This window comes from Jaculus jaculus, chromosome 8, assembly GCF_020740685.1.
Source record: "Jaculus jaculus isolate mJacJac1 chromosome 8, mJacJac1.mat.Y.cur, whole genome shotgun sequence".
Taxonomy (NCBI): Eukaryota; Metazoa; Chordata; class Mammalia; order Rodentia; family Dipodidae; genus Jaculus; species Jaculus jaculus.
Window position 1 is genome coordinate 114,507,439 of NC_059109.1, and position 20,806 is coordinate 114,528,244.

The 20,806-nt window shown below is 47.9% G+C and overlaps 1 protein-coding gene across 1 annotated transcript in view; it reads right to left on the reverse strand.

Moving 5' to 3' along the window:
* Positions 1 to 20,806, reverse strand: part of LOC101611340 (fer-1-like protein 4) — a 43,860-nt gene that overhangs the window by 15,129 nt on the left and 7,925 nt on the right. Inside the window, exons 15-31 of the mRNA XM_045157256.1 lie at positions 20,373 to 20,734; positions 20,013 to 20,121; positions 19,420 to 19,597; positions 19,222 to 19,342; positions 18,581 to 18,681; positions 16,238 to 16,325; positions 16,049 to 16,165; positions 11,206 to 11,358; positions 9,501 to 9,654; positions 9,258 to 9,382; positions 8,807 to 8,941; positions 8,526 to 8,699; positions 7,879 to 7,995; positions 7,626 to 7,787; positions 1,714 to 1,912; positions 1,556 to 1,614; positions 1,338 to 1,469 (exon numbers count right to left, since the gene is read on the reverse strand). Of these exons, the coding sequence (XP_045013191.1) occupies positions 1,338 to 1,469; positions 1,556 to 1,614; positions 1,714 to 1,912; positions 7,626 to 7,787; positions 7,879 to 7,995; positions 8,526 to 8,699; positions 8,807 to 8,941; positions 9,258 to 9,382; positions 9,501 to 9,654; positions 11,206 to 11,358; positions 16,049 to 16,165; positions 16,238 to 16,325; positions 18,581 to 18,681; positions 19,222 to 19,342; positions 19,420 to 19,597; positions 20,013 to 20,121; positions 20,373 to 20,734 (2,486 nt within the window). The remainder of the gene's footprint in view (positions 1 to 1,337; positions 1,470 to 1,555; positions 1,615 to 1,713; positions 1,913 to 7,625; positions 7,788 to 7,878; positions 7,996 to 8,525; positions 8,700 to 8,806; positions 8,942 to 9,257; positions 9,383 to 9,500; positions 9,655 to 11,205; positions 11,359 to 16,048; positions 16,166 to 16,237; positions 16,326 to 18,580; positions 18,682 to 19,221; positions 19,343 to 19,419; positions 19,598 to 20,012; positions 20,122 to 20,372; positions 20,735 to 20,806) is intronic.

Genomic DNA, 20,806 nt, shown 5'->3' on the forward strand with positions numbered 1-20,806 from the left:
CATGCCCAGCTCATTTTTACTTTTTTTAAAAAAATTATTTATTTATTTGAGAGAGCGAGAGAGGGAAAGAAAGAGAGAGAGAGAGAGAGAGAGAATGGACACACCAGGACCTCCAGCCACTATAAACAAACTCTAAACGCATGTGCCACCTTGTGCATCTGGCTCACGTGGGTCCTGGGGAATCGAACCAAGGTCCTTTGGCTTTGCAGGCAAATGCTTTAACTGCCAAGCCATCTCTCCAGCCCCTGTTTTTACTTTTTAAATTTAGCTACTGTAAAAGTTGCAATTATGGGCTGGGGAGATGGCTTAGCAGTTAAGGCACTTGCCTGTGAAGCCTAATGACCCAGGTTTGATTCCCCAGGATCCGTGTAAAGCCAGATGCACAAAGTGGCACATGCATCTGGAGTTTATTTGCAGTGGGTAGAGGCCCTGGAGCACCCATTCTCCCTCCCTCCCTTCCTCTCTCTCACTCTCTCCTTGCAAATAAGTAAATTAAAGCAATTTTTTAAAGTTGAAATTAATTTTCTCTCTTTTTTTTGATAGTCTCATGTAGCCCAGGCTGGCCTCAAACTGACTATGTACTGAAGCTGGCCTTGAACTGCTGATCCTCCTACCTCTACCTTCCAGTGCTGGGATTACAGACATGTACCCCCATATCCAGTTTAAGAGTTATAGTTTTTCTGAGCCTTTTGTTATAATTTTTTTTGGAAGGCAGGTCTAGGTGATGGAGGTAACAATCTTCAACTTTTCTGACTGTGGTAAAGATGACAAAAGATGACTGCAGTAAGAAAAACCAGTACAAATAGCTGGGGAGACGGCTTAGCAGTTAAGGTGCTTGCCTGCAAAGCCAAGGGACTCAAGTTCGATTCCCCAGGGCCCACATAAGCCAGAAGCACAAGGTGGCACATGCGTCTGGAGTACATTTGCAGCAGCTAGAGGCCCTGGTGCACCTATTCTCTCACTTTCTCTGCCTCTTTCTCCGTCACTCAAATAAATAAATACAAATTAATTCTAGTTAAGAACCAGTACATAGGCTAGAGAGATGGCTTATCAGTTAAAGCGCTTGCCTACAAAACCTAAGGACCAGATTCAGTTCTCCAGGTTCCATGTAAGCCAGATACACAAGGTGCTGCATGCGTCTGGAGTACGTTTGCAGTGGCTAGAGGCCCTGACGTGCCCATTCTCTCTCTACTCCCCTCCCCCGCCTCTAATAAATAAATAAAAAGGTGTTTAAAAATTTTTTTAAAAAAGCACCAAGTCAGAGCTCCTTGTTTGACAAGGTCATGTTCCTTGCCCTTTACCCCCAGTTCCTGCCCAGGGGCTCGCCTCCACCTCACCTGCCCCTGGAGCTCCTGTAGTGAGGCATAGTATTTGGACCACCAGTCCATCTCTTCTGGGTCTGGGACGTCCTCCTCCAGCTCGGGGCCTTGAGCCAGGAACCTGCCTATCGTGAGCTTCTTTAGAGGAACCTGAGGGAGAAGGGAGTCGGGGGGCTGTCCACTAGCACCACCCCAGTCCTGACCGTGCTTCTCCCGCCTCTCCCAGGCCCCATCACCTTCAGGAGCCGGCTGGATTTTTCTTCTTCAGCCAGGATGGGATCCACGGACTTCTGTCCTGGGAGGGAGGAGATTGGGCCTAGAAATCAGAAGACTTCAGGCCTCATTGGAACCAGAGTGGTTTCTATTTGGAGGCCCCTAAGGGAAACACCCTAACCTTGAGGCTCCTTTGACACCAGGTCCCTTGCCTCCTCCTCTGCTTCTTCCTCCTCATGGGAATTCTCTTGATCCTGGAGTGTGAATCTCAGCATATCGGGGACGGTATGGGAACCCACAAGGACTGTTCGGCCAAAGGCCCGGCGCTCAATCACCAGGATGCTGAGTGGGGGCTGCAGATAAGGCTGCTCTGGCAAGTCCTGGGTAGGGCAAGAGGAAGTGTCTCTAAAACCCAGAGTTAGAAAGAAAGGCAGCACAGAAATGGGTGGGAAAGCAATATATCCTAGACCCAATGCCACTAAAGTGACACCTCTGGCGAGTCACAAGGATAGATTAGAACGATTAAAATATGCATGGCTTACCTGTATGGTGGCACACACCTTTAATCTTGGGAGACAAAGGTAGGAGGATCGCCTTGAGTTTGAGGCCAGCCTGAGTCTATATAGTGAATTCCAAGTCAGCCAGGGCTATAGTGAGACCCTACCTCAAAAAGAAGATGTGGGCTGAAGAGTTTGCTTAGCGGTTAAGGCACTTGCCTGAAAAGCCTAAGGACCCAGATTCAATTCCCCAGTATCCACATAAACCAGATGTACAAGGTGGCACATGTGTCTAGTGTTCCTTGGCAGTGGCTAGAGGCATTGGAGTGCCTGTTCTCTCCCTCCATCTCTCCCTCTCCCTCTCCCTCTCTCTTTCTCTGTCTCACAAATAAATAAATACTTTAAAAATATGTGTATACTTGGGCTGCAAGGTCACTGAGAAATCCTGCTGGAGCTGAGCTGAAAACCTCCTCCATGTAGACAGAAAGCTGGAAAAAGTCACACTGCATGAAGTTCCATGGGAGAGAGAGAAATCATCAGTGAAGATACCTAACAGTAGACACTGCAAGACTTATATTTGGCCAGCCAGGCCAAATGAGCCCACGGTGGCACATCTGTTATGGTGGAAACCAACTGCCCTCTAATTTGACGGAGGCCCGCTCCATGGGAGGGAATACATCCCTGATACTGAAAACTACAACAGGGGTGGTCATGAGCCCTAGGGGTGTAACGTCTGCTGCTGTCTGGCTAAATGTATATACTATGCTCACTTCTCTCAATGTTCATACCCATATATTAATGCTACTCTCACTTTTGGTAGAGAACCTTCTCTTTTCAGATGGCAGTGACCTTGGGATGACTCAGAAGGCACCATGGTGCTAAGAAGTGACAGAGGAATGCTCAGCACTGCAATACCTCTATCACACCTTCCAAGGCTCAGGGTCCATTGTGGAAGAAAGAATGTAAGAGCCAAAGGAAGGGTAGGACTCCTTATAATGTGCTCCTCTAGACACAAAATGACTTGGAGATCCATAACCTCACAGTGCCTGACACTACCTACACAAGACCATCATAATAGGAAGAAAAGATCATGATATCAAAATTAAAGAGAGACTGATTGAGAGGGGGAGGGAATATGATGGAGAGTGGAGTTTCAAAGGGGAAAGTGTGCGGGGGAGGAAGGACTTTACCATGGGACATTGTTTACAATTATGGAAGCTGTCAATTAAAAAAAATGAATGGCTAGCCAAGCGTGGTGGCGCATGCCTTTAATCCCAGCACTCGGGAGGCAGAGGTAGGAGGATCGTCATGAGTTTGAGGCCACCCTGAGACTACATAGTGAATTCCAGGTCAGTCTGAGCCAGAGTAAGACCCTACCTCGAAAAACCAAAACAAACAAACAAAAAAATGTATGGCTTTAACCAAGTGATTCCATATCTATCAATGAACCATAAGAGGGAAAAAAGAAAGATATAGTACTGTGTTGTGTTATGCATGTGACAGTTATAGTTCTAAGAGGAGAAGGAATGGATCTGATTTGGAGAAAAGTTTTTACATTTTACTAAAACTTAATTAATGTTAATCTTTGTTTTTGAAACAGGGTCTCACTATACATTCCTGGTTGGCCTGAAACTCTCTATATGTGGACTAAGCTGTCCTCAAACTTGTGATGACTTTCTACCTCTATTTCCAATTACAGGAACGTGCCACCACACCCTGCCAATTAATATTAATCTGCAGTAGATTGTGAAAAATAAATTTTCATAGATACTCTCCAGAGTAGCTCTTAGGCAAAAATAACAACAATAGTAAGGGGGATTGGGAGATGGTTAAGTGGATAAAAATGCTTGCCACATGAGCATGAGGCCTGAGTTCAAGTCCTAAAATCCTTCATCTAAAGCCAGACACAGTAGAATGAGCATCTATAATCCCAATGCTTCCACAGCTAGATGGGAGGCAGGTTCAGGAAAGTCCCCAGAAGCTCGCGGGCAAGCTAACCTGGCATACACAGCAGTGACAAGGTGGCAGACAAAGGACCAACCCCAAGACTGTCCTTGGACCCCCGCGTGCAGGACAGCACTCACGTAAACACACGAAATGGGCTGCAGAGGGGGTCAGCACTTAAGACACTTGCCTGAAAAGCCAATGGACCCAGGTTCAGTTCCCCCGTACCCACATAGATCCAGATGCACAAGGTGGCACATGTGCTTGGAGTTCATTTGCAGTGGCTACAGGCCATGGCATCCCCATTCTCTCTATCTGCCTCTCTCTATATAATAAATAAATAAATAAATAAAATATTTTAAAAACACATGAAATAAATAAATGACAAAACAGGATGTATAAACATAGCCAAAGGTTTTAATAGTAATCTTAAATATACCTATATAAAGTATGTCAGTCAAAATATTAAAACTCATTGGGCATGGTGGCACACACCTTTAACCCCAGGAGCTAGAGTGAGAACTTACCTCAAAAAACAAAAATCAAAAACAAACAAACAAAAAAGGGCTGGAGAGATGGCTTAGTGACTAAGGCACTTGCTTGCGAAGCCTAAGGACCCAGGTTCAATTTCACAGTAACCATGTGAGCCAGATGCACATGGTGGCACATGTGTTTTGAGTTAGTTTGTAGTGGCTGGAGGCCCTGGCATGCCATTCTCCTTCTCTTTCTCTCTCTCTCCCTCCACCATAAATAAATAAATTAAACTAAAAGATAAATAAATGGAGGCTTGCTAGGGGTCATGGTGCACGCCTTTAATCCCAGCTCTTGGGAGGCAGAGGTAGGAGGATCAGTGAGTTCGAGGCCACCCTGAGACTACATGGTGAATTCCGGGTCAGTTTGGGCTACAGTGAGACTCTATCTCAATAAACAAAGCCAACAAACAAAAGATGCCTATTAAGTCTTTCCAAGTGCACAGTGGAAAAAGGAATGTGTTGTACAGTTTGTATTATGAAGTAATAAATTAAGTATAATTTATTGAGAGAAAGAGGCAGACACAGAGAGAGGGAGGGCAGGCAGGGTAGGTATGGGCACACCAGGACCTCCTATCACTGCAAATGAACTCCAAAAACATGCACCATTTTGTGCATCTGGCTACAACTTCCATAATTGTAGACAATATCCCATGGTAATTCCCTCCCCCCAATTTCCCCTTCGAAACTCTAATCTCTATCATATCCCCTCCCCCTATCAATCAGTCTCTCTTGATAAATATTTTTAAGCGTTCAACAGCCTTAGCCATCAGGAAATGCCCACTAAAACTACTTTGAGATTCTATCTCTCCACAGTTAGAATGATTATCATAAAGAAAACAAATGTTAGTGAGGATGTGGAGAAACAGGAAACCTCATTCACTGCTGGTGAGAGTTTATACTGCTGCAGCCACTATGGAAATCCGTATGGAAGTTTCTCAAAAACTAAAACAAGGGCTGGAGAGATGGCTTAGCGGTTAAGCGCTTGCCTGTGAAGCCTAAGGACCCCGGTTCGAGGCTCGGTTCCCCAGGTCCCACGTTAGCCAGATGCACAAGGGGGCGCACGCGTCTGGAGTTCGTTTGCAGAGGCTGGAAGCCCTGGCGCGCCCATTCTCTCTCTCTCCCTTTATCAGTCTTTCTCTCTGTGTCTGTCACTCTCAAATAAATAAATAAATAATTTAAAAAAAAAACTAAAACAATACAACTACATTATGACCCAACTACACCACTTTTGGGCAAATGACTAGACCCTACCATGTCCATGTTTATTACACTATTCACTGACACACGGAAGTACAAACAGAACCAGAGTAGATGTCTATCAACAAATGAATGCATAATGAACCTGATAATGGAATTAATATTCAGCTGTAATGAAAAGTTAAATTTGAGAGAAATGGGTGAATCTGGAAATTATTATATTAAGTCTGGCAACCCAGGTTCAGAAAGGCAAATATCTCGGGTTTCTCATATGCAGATCCTAGATTTGTTTGTTTTTTCCAGGTAGGGTCTCACTGTAGCCCAGGCTGACCTGGAACTCACTCTAGTTCCAGGCTGGCCTCCAACTCACAGCGATCCTTCTATCTCTGCCTCCCAAGTGCTGGGATTAAAAGTGTACACCACTACACCCAGCTTGGATCCTAGATTTAAAATTTAAATATGTGTATATGTGTATGTGGGGCTATCGGTCATGAAACTAGAAAGGGAACAATAAGAGAAGAAATAGGAGTTTTAAGGAAAAGGGGAGGAGGAAAAAGGAAAAGATAAAGAGTCCATGCAACACAAAAGTGAAAAGTGGGGCTGCTGAGATGGCTTCATGTTTCAGGTACTTGCCTACAAAGCCAAAAGACCCAGATTTGATTCTCCAGGACCCATATAAGCCCAAGGCACGAGGTGGTGCATGCTTTTGGAGTTTGTCTACAGCAGCTGAAAGCCCTGGCACACCCACTCAATCTCTTTCTCTCTTACCTCCCTCTTTCTCTCTCTCAAATAAATAAAATAAATTTTAAAAGTAGGGGATTGGTGAGGGAAGGAAGGGTACAAACTGGGAGATGGGTACAAGAGGATAAGAAAAAGGAGTAGGGTAGGAGAGGAGAATAAAAAAAAAAAAAAAAAAAGCAAACTGTATGAAAATGCCATAATGGGCCTGGTGTGATTCTGTCCTATGTGTCTTGTATGAGGCGCCATAGTTAGTTGTCTCCATCTGTCTCCTCACCCCTCCCCCAAGTGCATGCTACCCCCCCACCCCTCCCCCGTAGAAGATTCGATGGACATGGACATGAGCCCACTGAGGCCTCAGAACTACCTTTTCGGTTGTGAAATAAAGGCTGACAAAGATTATCACTTTCAGGTAGATAATGATGAAAATGAGCACCAGTTATCATTAAGAACGGTCAGTTTGGGCTGGAGAGATGGTTTAGTGGTTAAGCGTTTGCCTGTGAAGGCTAAGGACACTGGTTCAAGGCTTCATTCCCCAGGACCCACGTTAGCCAGATACACAAGGGAGCGCATGTGTCTGGAGTTCGTTTGCAGTGGCTGGAAGCCCTGGCGTGCCCATTCTCTCTCTCTCTATCTGCCTCTTTCTTTCTCTGTCTGTCGCTCTCAAAGAAAGAAAGAAAAGTAACAAAAAATTTTAATTAAAAAAAAAAGAGAACCAACAATCCATGGATTAATCTAGAGATCAGTGAACTACAGCCATAGACCATGACTGGTCCACTGCCAGCTTTTTTTTTTTAAGGTAGGGTCTCACTCTGGTTCTGGCTGACATAGAATTCACTAAGTAGTCTCAAAGTGGCCTCGAACTCATGGTGATCCTCCTTCCTCTGCCTCCTGAGTGCTGGGATTAAAGGTGTGCGCCACCTTGCCTGGCCCATTACCAGTTTTTGTGAATAAAGTTTTATTGAAACACAGTCATATTCATTTCTACATTGTCTATTGCTGTTTTCAACCTACTTTGGCAGAGTTGAATAGTAGCAGATGAGAGTCTAAAATATTTTCTATATGGCCCCTGACAGAATCTTGCTAACCTGTGGATCAGCCTAAGGTAACCAGCTGGGCATCCACCACCCACCGCCCTCTTTCACTTCTCTGCCCTCACCCCTTGTCCCCAGCCCATGCCTCACCACCGTCAGATGCTGGATGAGCTCAGTGAAGTTGGGGTTCTCATGGTAACTGGCCAGAACCTCAGACTCCACACGCCTCCCGGCCAACTCCAGCACAACTTGGGGGTGTTCCACCTCGAACAGGTGCACACGACCCAGGCCCCTCAAGCCCCAGAACAGAACCTAGAACAAGGAGGTAGGAACCTTAACGGCCTGTAGCTGAGGAGAGAGCCACACAGTTGGAAACAAAGGGGCTTTGGGTGCCTGGTACAACCTCAACACGGAACTCTCTGAGCACCGGGCGCACAGCCGATGGCAGGGATAGACGTCCAGAGAGGGGCTTCACCAGGGATGTCAAGTCCTGGGGCTCCACGTCAGTGGGCACTGAGGGCTGCAGGAGGAAAGAAATCAGATGTTGGGCCAAAAGCCTTGGGAAAGGACATGGGAAGCTGCTGATGTCGTATAAATTCAAGTGACCCAGGCAAGATCGGATCGCAGGAGGGGCTTCTCAGAAAGCAGCCATGGACGGTGGGTACCCGAGACGTGCCAGGTGGGAAGACCCCATGATAAACCTCAGTCTGGGTTCTCCCAGGGTGGACACTTGGCAAGGACCTAGAAATCCTAGAATCAGGAGGTCCAGTGAGGTCACTTCAGGCCAGACCTGCAGGCTGTATTCCTTAAGGAAAGGGGCTGAATCAGTTTCTCTGGGACACCCCCAAGGCCAGATGCCCTGATGAATAACGAGATGGGTCTACAGCCTACTGGCTAGGCTAGGGTATCTTTTTTTTCCATTTTGACTAGGGTCTCACTCTAGCCCTGACCTGGACCTCACTCTGTAGTCCCAGGCTGGCCTCCAATTCACATGGATCCTCCTACCTCAGCCTCCTGAGTGCTGGGAGGCTCCAGGCCAAGTATCCTCACCTCAAGGTGGCCACGGTAGTCCAGTTCAATGAGTTCAAAGGTGGCGATGAGTTCTCCAGCAGCCTGAGGTCCCTTCCTCAGGGGGAAGAACTGCAGTTCAGGGCGTTGGTATGGGTCCTCTGTCAACTTTACCCTTGGGGCTGCAAGTGCCCTGCCCAGGAACACAGAGGGGCCCTGTGGGGAGCAAGGTAGTGAGGAAAAAGAGGGGGCAGTCTTCAGGAGCAAAGGAGGGCCATCAAAACAAGCAGAGAGAAGAGGCTGGGAACAGGAAGCACACTCACAAATTTATTGTGGTCAAAGACATTGATGATCACCAGCGGAGGCTCCTCGTGCAAATGCTCCCGCCTCCCATCCACAATCAGCTGGTCAAACACCAAGAGTTCATCCCACAGGGGGCTTAGCGTCTGCTCCATGACCTTGGGAGTCATGCAGAGCAGGGGGAATAAGAGTTTGTCGTGAACAGAGCAAGATGAGGGAGGGCCCAGGCTGCCCGTCCCAGACCCACTGTCTCCCTATTGCCGTCTGCCAGCCTCAGGTCCCGGTCCTAAAGCCACCCCCAGGAGAAACCTCTGCGCCCTTCTATTCCACCAGCTAAGCCAAAGCAGTTCGCGTCCAGGATCCTGTCCTGAAGTTCCAAGGTGGGAAAGGAGACTTAGGGCCTTGGGGAAAAGCGTCGCCCCACCCCACCTTGTCTTCTGACCCCCTCAGCCGATATCCCAGCCTTACCCTCACCTGCGTAGTTTGGCACTGGGTGGAGATGAGGACTCGGGCAAAGGGGTCCGAGAGGCCACTGTCATCTGCTGCCAACACACCTCGGGCCTGGTACAAGTGAGCCCGGAGCTGGAAGTAGCTAAAGTCTGAGGTGAGGAGAAAAAGGAGCCCCCGTTTATCCAGGAGGTGACTGGAGCCGCTCCAGTGCAGGAGCCCACCTGGGACGCCCAGTAAGATGGGGTCCTGTGCCCGCTCTGAACTCACCATCTCGGTGCAGGCTGTGAGGCAGCCCAGTTGGGGGTTCAGGTAGCAGGTCTGGGGGCAGCTCAGAGACGCAGGCTTTGGCTTGCTTGCCCAGTCCAAGCCACAAGAAGAGCTCCAACTTGGCACAGACCTCTCCAGGGGCTGCCCCAGGTGCCTACGTGGGGAAGAGGCATGCTGGGACCTCAGATGTTTCCAACAGTCCTGTGCCACCCCCCAAGGCATGCCCCAAATCTTACTGCCAAATCTGTAAGAAGTGTTCCCTCTCTTTACTTTAGCACCCTTCTTCCATCACACTCCTGTCTCCCATACTTCCTACCTAACGCTGTCACTTCCTACTCTGCCCTCCCTCCTTTGTCCTCTCTGTTCTCAACACATTTACATTTCCTGTCCTCTACCCCAAGGATCACAGTTTCTCACCACTACGGACTTATTTTGTTGTCTATTCCAAAGCTACTTCATTTGGAAAATTTTTTAATGTTTTTCTTTTAATATTTTATTTTTATTGATTTGAGATTATATGTATATACATATATGTGTGTGTGTGTGTGTAGGCAGGTAGAGAAAAAGAGAGAAAGAGAATGGGCGTGCCAGGGCATCCAGCCACTGCAAACGAACTCCAGATGTGTGCGCCCCCTTGTGCATCTGGCTTACGTGGGTCCTGGGGAGTTGAACCTGGGTCCTTCGGCTTTGCAGGCAAGCACCTTAATCGCTAACCCATCTCTCCAGCCCATATTTTAAAATTTTTCTTAATTTTAATTTTTATTTAGTTGAGAGAGAGATACAGAAATAAACAGGTAGAGAGCAAATGCATTTGATGGTTTTGGCTTTTTAAAGATTTTTTTTTGTTTATTTTTATTTATTTATTTGTTTGAGAGCAACAGAGGAAGAGAGAGAAGCGAGGGAGGAGGAGAGACAGGATGGACATACCAGGGTCTCCAGCCACTGAAAACAAACTCTATATACATGCAGCACCTTGTACATATGGTTTTACGTGGATCCTGGGGAAATGAACCTTGAACCTGGGTCCTTAGGCATCACAGGCAAGCACTTAGCCCCTAAGCCATCTCTCCAGCCCCCAAGAATGGCATTTGGAAATATTTTGCTTGAAAAACAACTTTGCTCTTTTTTTCTCTCCCAAGGTAGAATGTCCCTCTAGCCCAGGCTGACCTGGAATTCATTATGTAGCTTCAAGCTGGCCTTGAACTCACAGTGATCCTCCTACCTCTGCCTCCTGAGTGCTGGGACTAAAGGCATGTCATCATGCCTGGCTCCAACTTTACTTTTTTGGTTTTGTTTTGTTTTCGAGATAGGGTCTCACTCTAGCCCAGGCTGACCTGGAATTCACTATGTACTCTCAGGGTGGCTTTGAACTCACAGTGATTCTCGAGTGCTAGGACTAAAGGCATGTCACCACGCACAGCTCCAACTTTACTTTTAGGAGAACTAAGTAATCTCTCCATTCCTCATTCCTGCCCATGTAACAGCCTGGTTTGCCAAAGGTCCAGGGCTAACAACTTGGCTGACCTGGGCAAAGCCACAACCTTTTATATATATATATATATACACACACATATATATATATATATATGTTGTGTTTTTTTTTTTGGCTTCCTAGTTGGGAACCACAGGCCACCAGCCTATGCCTCTCACTGCTCTATGTATCTCACTCTTCTTTCCATAGCACCTCTGCCCCAGGCCCCCTCACAGTGAGTAGTAGACTCTGGATCTTTCCACAGTCTCGGCCTCGCTCTTCTTCCACCACAGAAAACAGCACATCCTGGGCAGGGATCCGGGCATAGGCCACGCGGCGCTGTCCACTGAACATCCAGACCAGCACGTCTGGCAGAGGTGGCTGGGGCTGCAGTAGAAAGAACAGGCCAGAGGTGGACTTGGAGCTGAGGCCACCTGGACTAATCGGATAGATCAAACGTCCATCCCGGTCCTGACCCTAAGCCTCAGATCCATGTGGCTACCTGCCCCTTGACATCTGAATATCCCACAGGCCATCTCAGACTTGATCTAATTTAGATTCGTTTTCTACAAGTTGTGGAGAACACACGTGGAACATATATGAACTATCTGCAACACACGTTCCCCATCACATGCCCATTCGCATCAGCCAAATACCAGAGTTCCTGTCTGCTTTCTTCTCCAACATCTAGTCACCGAGTCCTGCCTGCGTCCCCCTTCGATCCTATTCTTTTTTATTTTTTTAATATTTTACTTATTTATTTGAGAGCGACAGACACAGAGAGAAAGACAGATAGAGGGAGAGAGAGAGAGAATGGGCGCGCCAGGGCTTCCAGCCTCTGCAAACGAACTCCAGACGCGTGCGCCCCCTTGTGCATCTGGCTAACGTGGGACCTGGGGAACCGAGCCTCGAACCGGGGTCCTTAGTCTTCACAGGCAAGCGCTTAACCGCTAAGCCATCTCTCCAGCCCCGATCCTATTCTTATTGTCCCACTTCAGGACCCTCTTTCCTCAGCCAGACAATGTGACAGTCTTCCCGCCTTCAGTTGTAACCTCTGACCATTTCTCTGTCACGAGGGGCCAGCGTCACCCCATTCTTCGGATTCAACGGCAATGCACTTTCTGCAGCAAAGTGTCGCCTGACCACCTAGTCAAGGCAGCTTCTCCTCCACTCCTTCTACACACTGTAAAGTTCTTCTTACTCATTTACAGATTCACAGACTCTCCATTGCTAAACCAAAATCTCCTCAAAGATGAGGAACAGAGCCTGGTGTGGTGGCGCGTGCCTTGAATCCCACCACCTGGGAGGCAGAGGTAGGAGGATCACCCTGTGACTACATAGTGACTTCCAGGTCAGCCTGGGCTAGAGTAAGACCCTACCTCACAAAACCAAAAATAAATAGATAAATAAATAAAATAAGAAACCAAAGGCTAAATAAAATAAAAAAGATGAGGATCATGGCAAGGGCTTGATCCCTAGAATCTAACTCAGAGACTGAAAGCAGGGCTTCAAATATCAGTGAGTCAGCAAACAACTATTAGGACTTCCAGACCCAACACACACATTTGACCTTTTCCCATTTAAAGCCCCCATCCCATTTGTAATATTCCACTTCCAGTAGCATCATGAGCTCCTGCTCACCAAACACAGTAAAAAGACAAATATCCAGGTGGGGCTGGAGAGATGGCTTAGTGGTTGAGGCACTTGCCTGCAAAGCCAAAGGACCCTGGTTGGATTTCCCAGTACTCATGTAAAGACAGGTGCACAAGGCAGCACATGCATCTGGAACTTCTGGCGCACACCTTTAGTCCCAGCACTCGGGAGGCAGAGGCAGGAGGATTGCCATGAGTTCAAGGCCACCCTGAGACCACAGAGTGAATTCCAGGTCAGCCTGGGCTAGAGGGAGACCCTACCTTGAAAAAATAAAATTCTCTGTGCATGGTGGCACATGACTTTAATCCCAGCACTCAGAAGACCAAGGTAGGAGGATCACTGTGAGTTTAAGACCAGCCTGAAAGTACATAGTGAAACCAAGGTCAGCCTGGACTAGAGACCCTAAAAAAAATTCAATAGAGGTACTTACATGCACACACACACACACACACACACACACACACACACACACACACACAATTTTCAACCAAACACAACAGGCATGCCCATGCATGTCTGTAATCCCAGCATTTAGGAGGTAGAGACAGGAAAAAGGATCAGAAGTTCAAGGTCTTCCTTGGCTACACAGTGAGCATGAGGACAGCCTGGGATACATGAGACTCTTGTCTCACAAACAATTTTTGTTGTGGTGTAGCACACTTTTAATTCCACACTTAAGAGACAGAAGTAGGAGGATCACTGTGAGTTTGTGAGTTTGAGGCCACCCCGAGGCTACATAGTGAATCCCAGGTCAGCCTGGGCTACAGTGAGACTCTACCTGGAGTGGGAGGGGGAAACCTGACATGGTGGCACACACCTTTAATCCCAGTATTCTAGCACTCAGGAAGCAGAGGTAGAAGGATCACTGAATTCGAAGCCTACAGAGTGAAGTCCAGGTCCACCTGGGCTAGAGTGAGACCCTACCTCAACAACAACAGTGGCTGGAATACAGTTCGGTAATCACACATTTGCACAGCATATAGAAGATTCCAACCCCAGCACTGGAAAAAGAGTCAGGCATGATGGCTCATGCCTGTAGCCTCTGCACTTTGGAGACTGTTGCAGTCAGGATCGCATCGCTGGTAGAAATCACCCAACAGACTTGAGGGGAAGCTCCATGATGGCAGGGGAAACGATGGCATGAGCAGAGGGTGGACATCACCCCCTGACCCATATAAGGTGGACAACAGGAACAGGAGAGTGTTCCAAACACTGGCACGGGGAAACTGGCTATAGTGCCCATAAGCCCACCCAAAGTAATACACTGTCTCCACGAGACATTAATTCCCAAATCTCCATCAGCTGGGAACCTAGCATTCAGAACACCTAAGTTTATGGGGGACACCTGAATCAAACCATCACATTCTGCCACTGGCCCCCATAAACTGATATCAATACATGATGTAAAATACAATGCATTCAGTCCAACTTTAAAAGTCCCCATAGTTTTTATCAATTCCAATGATATTCACACATCCCCATAGTCTAAGGTCTTTTAACTGAACCATAATGCTAGGTTCCCAGCTGATGGAGATTTGGGAATTAACGCCTCCTAGAGGTGGTGTATTGTTGTGGATGGGTTTATGGGTGTTATAGCCAGTTTCCCTATGCCAGTGTTTGGCACACTCTCTCCTTGCTGTTGTCTACCTTATGTTGGCCAGGGGGTGATGTCCACCCTCTGCTCATGCCATCATTTTCCCCTGCCATCGTGGAGCTTCCCTTTGAGCCTGTAAGCCAAAATAAACCTCTTCCCCACTCCCAAAAAAGAAAAAATATCCCCAAATTAAAGGAAAATATTTAATATGGTTATCTCTGGAAGGTAGGGGTAGAGACTGACTAGGAAAGAACATGAAGGAACATTCTAGAGTGATAGTCTACATCTTAGTATGTTTCTTTGTTTGTTTTTGTTTTTGTTTTTTAAGGTAGGGTCTTATTCTAGCCAAGGCTGACCTGGAATTCACTCTATCCCAGGCTGGCCTCGAACTCACTGAAATCCTTCTACTCTTTTTTTTTTTTTTTAATGAAAATTCTCAATTCCATCCTCAAAATATTGAAAACCAGTGGTGAATTGAATGAAACCAAATTCACAACAAAGCCCAGTTCAAATACAAAGCAGAACAATTCCACCCTCACTCAAGAAGCCTAATGTGGGGGGAGGGAAATGGTACCTTCTGGGGATGTATATTATTTATTTTAGTCTCTACTATTCTCTCTTACTAAAAATTCAAACTCAAGAGCCAGGCATGTTGGCACACACTTTAATCCCAGCACTTAGGAGGCAGAGGTAGGAGGATTGCCATGATTTTGAGGCCACCCTGAAATTACAGAGTAATTTCCAGGTCAGCCTGAACTCAAGTGAGACCCTACTTAGAAAAAAAAAATTCAAACACAAAAGACATAGGAAAGTGAAAAATGTGACTCATAGTCAAGATAGGACATACTTAAGTAGACATATAGAGAGCCTAGCATTGCACTGAAATTCAGTATACTAGCTGGGCGTGGTGGCGCACGCCTTTAATCCCAGCACTCAGGAGGCAAAGGTAGGAGGATCGCCGTGAGTTCAAGGCCACCCTGAGACTACATAGTGAATTCCAGGTCAGCCTGGGCTAGAGTGAAACCCTCTCAAAAAAACAAAAACAGAAGCGAAATTCAGTATACTAGGGTCTCTATCCTGTTCCTCCTTCCAGCATCCCATCTTCCACCTGCTCAGGCCTCTCAATTCTGGACAGATGCCCATTCTTCCTCACATGCCGAATCCCAACTTCTCCTTTAAGATCTGAGATCAACCTTCAATGCGCCTGGAATTCCAACTGCTACGTAACCTGCTATGACTTGAAGGACGACGCCATTCTTCCTCACTAGCTTCCAGTGCTGTTTTGCTGTTAACAAGGCCAACTCATCCCAAGGGAGTTAGAAGACTCACACATGATACATACAGAGGCTTAGCAGACAAAGTATTCCCAAAGCATGTCTCCCTTTCCCCCTTCACATATCTTCTTCAGTCATGATGCTGAACAAAGAAGGTATCCAAGGCAGTTTAGTCTTGAATGTTTATCCAGAGGCCTCTGGAATGATTCAAAATTTAGGGGAGCTGGGTGTGGTGGTGCATGCCTTTAATCCCAGCACTTGGAAGGCAGAGGTAGGAGGATCGCCGAGAGTTCAAGGCCACCCTGAGACTACATAGTGGGCTAACATGAGACCTTATCTCAAAAAAAAAAAAAAAATAGCCAGGTGTGGTGGTGCACACCTTTAATCCCAGCACTCAGGAGGCAGAGGTAGGAGGATAGCCATGAGGCTACCCTGAGATGACAGTGAATTCCAGGTCAGCCTGGACCAGAGTGAGACCCTACCCTGAAAAACCAAAAAAAAAAAAAAAGAAAAAAGAAAAAAACTCAGGGGAATGGGTATCTGGGGAAGACGCTACCTCCTGAGCCAGGAAGTGCAGTTTTGCCAGGAGCTTCTTAGCCAGTGCCACCTTCCTTTGCATGTTGCTCTGCCTCAGACCCTGTAAAAGCCGCAGTCCTTGCTTTGCCAACAGATTCTGGAAGGCAAGAAGAAACCATGAGTGCAAGGACCTAACTTGGTGCCCCTGCTTTTCCTCCCTGGCCCATACCAGGCTGTGCGTCAGTAGCTTCCCTCGGCATCGATCCAGGGTGTTGGGCCGGGTCATCGTCCTGAGCTCAGCACCACGGCAAAACTGTCTGCAAGAAGCAGAGACAAGCACAGCAAAGAGGAGTCACTCAAAGGAGAAGGCACGAAATGTCTGGGCCACTTCTCTCAGAAGAGGCCTTCTGCCCCCACCGTCTCTGACAGCCCTTTCTCATCAAGAATGGTCTTTGGGGGCTGGAGAGATTGCTCAGTGGTTAAGGTGCTTGCCTGCAAAGCCAAAGGATGCAGGTTCGATTCCCCATGGCCTACATAAGCACAAGGTGGTGCATGGGTCTGGAGTTTGATTGCAGCAACTGGAAGCTGTGGCACACCCATTCTCATTCTCTTTCTCTGCCTCTTTCTCTCTCAAGTAAATACATTAAAATAAAATATTTTTAAATGGTCTTTTGGGGTTAGACAGATGGCTCAGTGGATAAGGTGTTGCCTGAAAGGTCTACTGACCCAGGTTCAATTCCCCAGTAGCCATGTAAAGCCAGATGCACAAAGTGGAATGTGCATCTGAGGGTCATTTGCAGCAGCTAAGGCCCTGGGACACCGATTCTTTCTTTCTCTCTCTCTTTCTTCTCCTCCTTCTTCTTCCTCTCCCTCTCCCTCTCTCAGTCTCTCTCTCTCTCTGCTTGCAAATAAATAAATAATATTGGGCTGGAGAGATGGCTTATTGGTTAAGGTACTTGCCTGCAAAGCCAAAGGACTCAGGTTCAATTCCCTAGGAACCACATAAACCAGATGCACAAGGGGGTGCATGCATCTGGAGTTTGTTTGCAGTGGCTGGAGGCCCTGGTGTGCCCATTCTCTCTGTGTCACCCTCTCTCTCTCTCAAATAAAATATTTAAAAATAAATAACTAAATAATATTAATAATAGGGGCTAATAATAATGGCTCAGCAGTTTAAGGTGCTTTCCTACAAAGCCTAACCTGAGTTTGATTCCTCAGTACTCATATAAAGCCAGATGCACAAACTGGCACATGCATCTAACTTCTTTTGCAGTGGCTGGAGGCCCAGATGTGCTCATTTGCTCAGTCTGTCTCTCTTCTACCTTTTTCTATTTGCAAATTAATAAATAGGCTGGGTGTGGTAGTGCATGCCTATAATCCCAGCAGTCAGGAGGCAGAGGTAGAATCACTGTGAATTCAAGGCCAGCCTGGGACTACAGAGTGAATTCTATGTCAGCCTGGGCTAGAATAAGACCCTACCTCAAAAAAACAAACAAACAAACAAACAAACAAACAAACAGCCAAGGGTGGTGGTGCATGCCTTTAATCCCAGCCTTTGGGAGGCAGAGATAGGAGGATGGCTGTGAGCTCTAGGGCACCCTGAGACTGCATAGTGAATTCCAGGACAGCCTGGGGCTAGAGTGAGACCCTACCTCAAAAAAACAGGCAAAAAAAAAAAAAAAAAAAGAGCTGGGCATTGTGGTGCACACCTTAATCCCAGCACTCAGGAGACAGAGGCAGGAGGATTGCCAAGAGTTCGAGGCCACCCTGAGACTCCACAGTGAATTCCAGGTCAGCCTGAGCTAGTTAGATCCTATCTCAAAAAAAAAAAAAAAAAAAAATTCCCTTGATAGAGCTGGGCATGTGGCTCATACCTTTAATCCCAACACTGAAATAGGAAGATCACCACAAATTTTGCCTGTCTGGGCTAGAGTAACACCTTGCCTCTAAGAAAACAAAATTCCCTTGATAGACATTCAACTCCTTTTCAAATTTCTTTTTTTAAAAATAATTTATGTATATTCATTTACTTGAGAGAGGGAGAAAGAAAGAGGGAATGAAAGAGAGAGGGAGAGAATGGGCATGCCAGGGCATCCAGTGCTGCAAATGAACTCCAGACTCAGGTGCCACCTTGTGCATTGGCTTACGTGGGTCCTGAGGAAGTGAACCTGGATCCTTTGGTTTTGCAGGCAAGTGCCTTAACCGCTAAGCCATCTCTCCAGCCCTCAAATTTATTTTTTCTTTCTTTCTTTTTGTAATAGTTTTATTTATTTATGAGAAAGAGTGTGAGCACATCAGCACCTCTTGCCACGGCAAACGACTTGAGCCACGTGTGCTACTTTGTGCACCTGACTTTACGTGAATGCTTGAGAATTTCACCTGGGTGGACAGGCCCTGCAAGTAAGCGCATTTAACCACTGAGCCATCTTCCCAGCCCTTTATGTCAATTTTCTATGTGTGCCGAGCAAACGTAGCTTTGAGATTTCCTTGGGTCCAGACAGCCATATGAGCCTCCCTCCTTCTAAAGCTGGCCCTGGGAGAGGCCGCTGCAAAGGGCTGCCTCTCAGCTCACCTGCTCCCGGCCACCAGCTCTTCTAGAGTCTGCTTGAGCCGCATGCAGGCACCCCGTCCCCACCTGCGTTGTATCTTCTCAATATCCTGCAGCCCCTGGTCCTGTACAGACCCGGCAAGACAGTGAGAATCTTTCTCTCTTTCTCTCTCTCTAGGTAGGGTCTTGCTCTAGCCCAGGCTGACCTGAAATTCACTATGTAGTCTCAGGGTGGCCTTGAACTCACAGCAATCCACCTACCTCTGCCTCCTGAGTACTGGAATTAAAGGCATGCGCCACCACACCTGGCTGACAGTGAGAATCTTGAGGACCCTAGGCCACTTACCAACCCCACCCAAAGGCCCCACCTCACCCCTGCACCTCTTGCTCCGCCCTTCTCTGTCTATCCAATTCTCTAGTCCCTTACTGGTTCTGCTCCCTCAATAGCTCGACCCAGCCCCTTCACTCAGCCCTGTCCCAGGCCCAACAGTTCTGAATCCCTGTCCTGCTACAATGCTGACACCTCAGGACTCTTTGTGTACCCCCTCTGGCCTTGGATTAACAAGATGCTGGCTCCCCTAGTGCTCCACTGAGCCTCCAGAGTCTGGAATTCCCTCAACATAAGGTGGCCTGGCCCCTTCCTATCCGTGTTTCCTAGTTCTCACCAGCCTCTCAGCCACTTTGCGCACACAGTTACTGCTCTGCAGGCGCCAGGTGTAATTCTCCCAGCGGCTCCACACACTCAAACAGGGCTTTTGGTGACGCAGAGGCAAGCAGAAATATGGCCTGTGTCAGACAGAGATAAGTGGCTTTGGGGCATCCTGAGTGCCGGGGGAATCTCCCAACTCTATCAAGTCACTCACCCGCTGCCATCCACCGGCTCAGGCCGCTGAGCAGGGGTTCCCAGCTCTTCCTCCTCTTCCAGACCAGAACCCCTGTTGTCAGACTCCAGCAGAGGTTGCGCCTCTGACACACTGCCCTCTGTTCCCTCCACAGTCCTAGACTCTCGATCCAACCGCTCCTCCCTGTGGCCTGCATGACCTACCCCGCGCCCCCCCCCCAAAAAAATGTCAAGGGTCAGGACATCAGGATAAGGGTCAGAACCTTCTCCACAGAATCAAAACCCACCCTTGGTCTGGAGAGATGGCTTAGTGGTCAAGGCACTTGCCTGCGAAGCCTAAGGACCCAGGTTCAATTCCCCAGTACCCATGTGAGCCAGATGCACAAGGTGGCGCATACGTCTGGAGTTTGTGTGCAATGGCTGGAGGCCCTGGCATGCTCTCCCCCTGCCTCTCTCTCAAATATATAAATACATAAAATATTTAATTTAAAAAAATACACCACCCTTGCAGAACATCAGCAGCCCATTCCAGAGGCCTAATGTCTGAAACAAGAGAAACCACCCTCAAATCCATGACCCTGAGGTGGGGGGGGGGTGCTCAGCTAGGTCACACACCAATGGAAATCTCAAAGCTGATAGGCTGCTTGGCCACTGCGGGGTCAATCATGGTGGCCTCGAAGAGCACTCCGAAAAGCAAGAAATCTTCGCAGGGAGCCAGGGCATTCTGAGGAAGGGGATGAGGCTGGAGTCAGCTCCCAGTCTCCCATGGAGCAGATTGGTCTATGTTTGGGTACAATGCCCACAGAGAGACTGGAACCAAGGTCCTAGCAGCCTGTGGCTATCCTAGCCCCCTCTCTGCTCCTGGTAGCCCCTCCCCACATTGGCCCAAGGGATTGGTTGCCTCCGGTCCACCCCTGCTTGGTGAGTCCTCAGCATGTGTACATCTACTGGCACATGGGGGCACACACATCCCACCTCTGGGAGGGGCAGCAACTCCTCCACCTCCACCTCCATGGCGCTGGGAATCTCGGGCCCATCTGCGCTGGAGCTGGCGTCCACGTGCTGTGGAATCCCAGCCGGGGTCTGACCCTGCTTAGCTTTCTTCTTCTTCCTTCTGGTGAGCCGAGATAATCTGGAACTCTGTGGGGTCTGGGTGGACTCGGGTTCGGATCTACCTTCCAACACCTCGGTGGACACAGCCACCAGAAGTCGGCCACGGAACCAAATGCCTTGCCCAAGGCCCTCATTCAGAGTCTGAAGACCATCCCGGAGCCCCCCACTGGGGAGCGAGCCATAGAGAGGTACCCAGGCCGGACCGAAGGTAGGGTTAAACCCCGCTGTGGGAAACCAAACAAACAGGGTTTGAGAATGGGAGAAGGGGGCAGGTGGGTTCGACTCTGCACTGCACA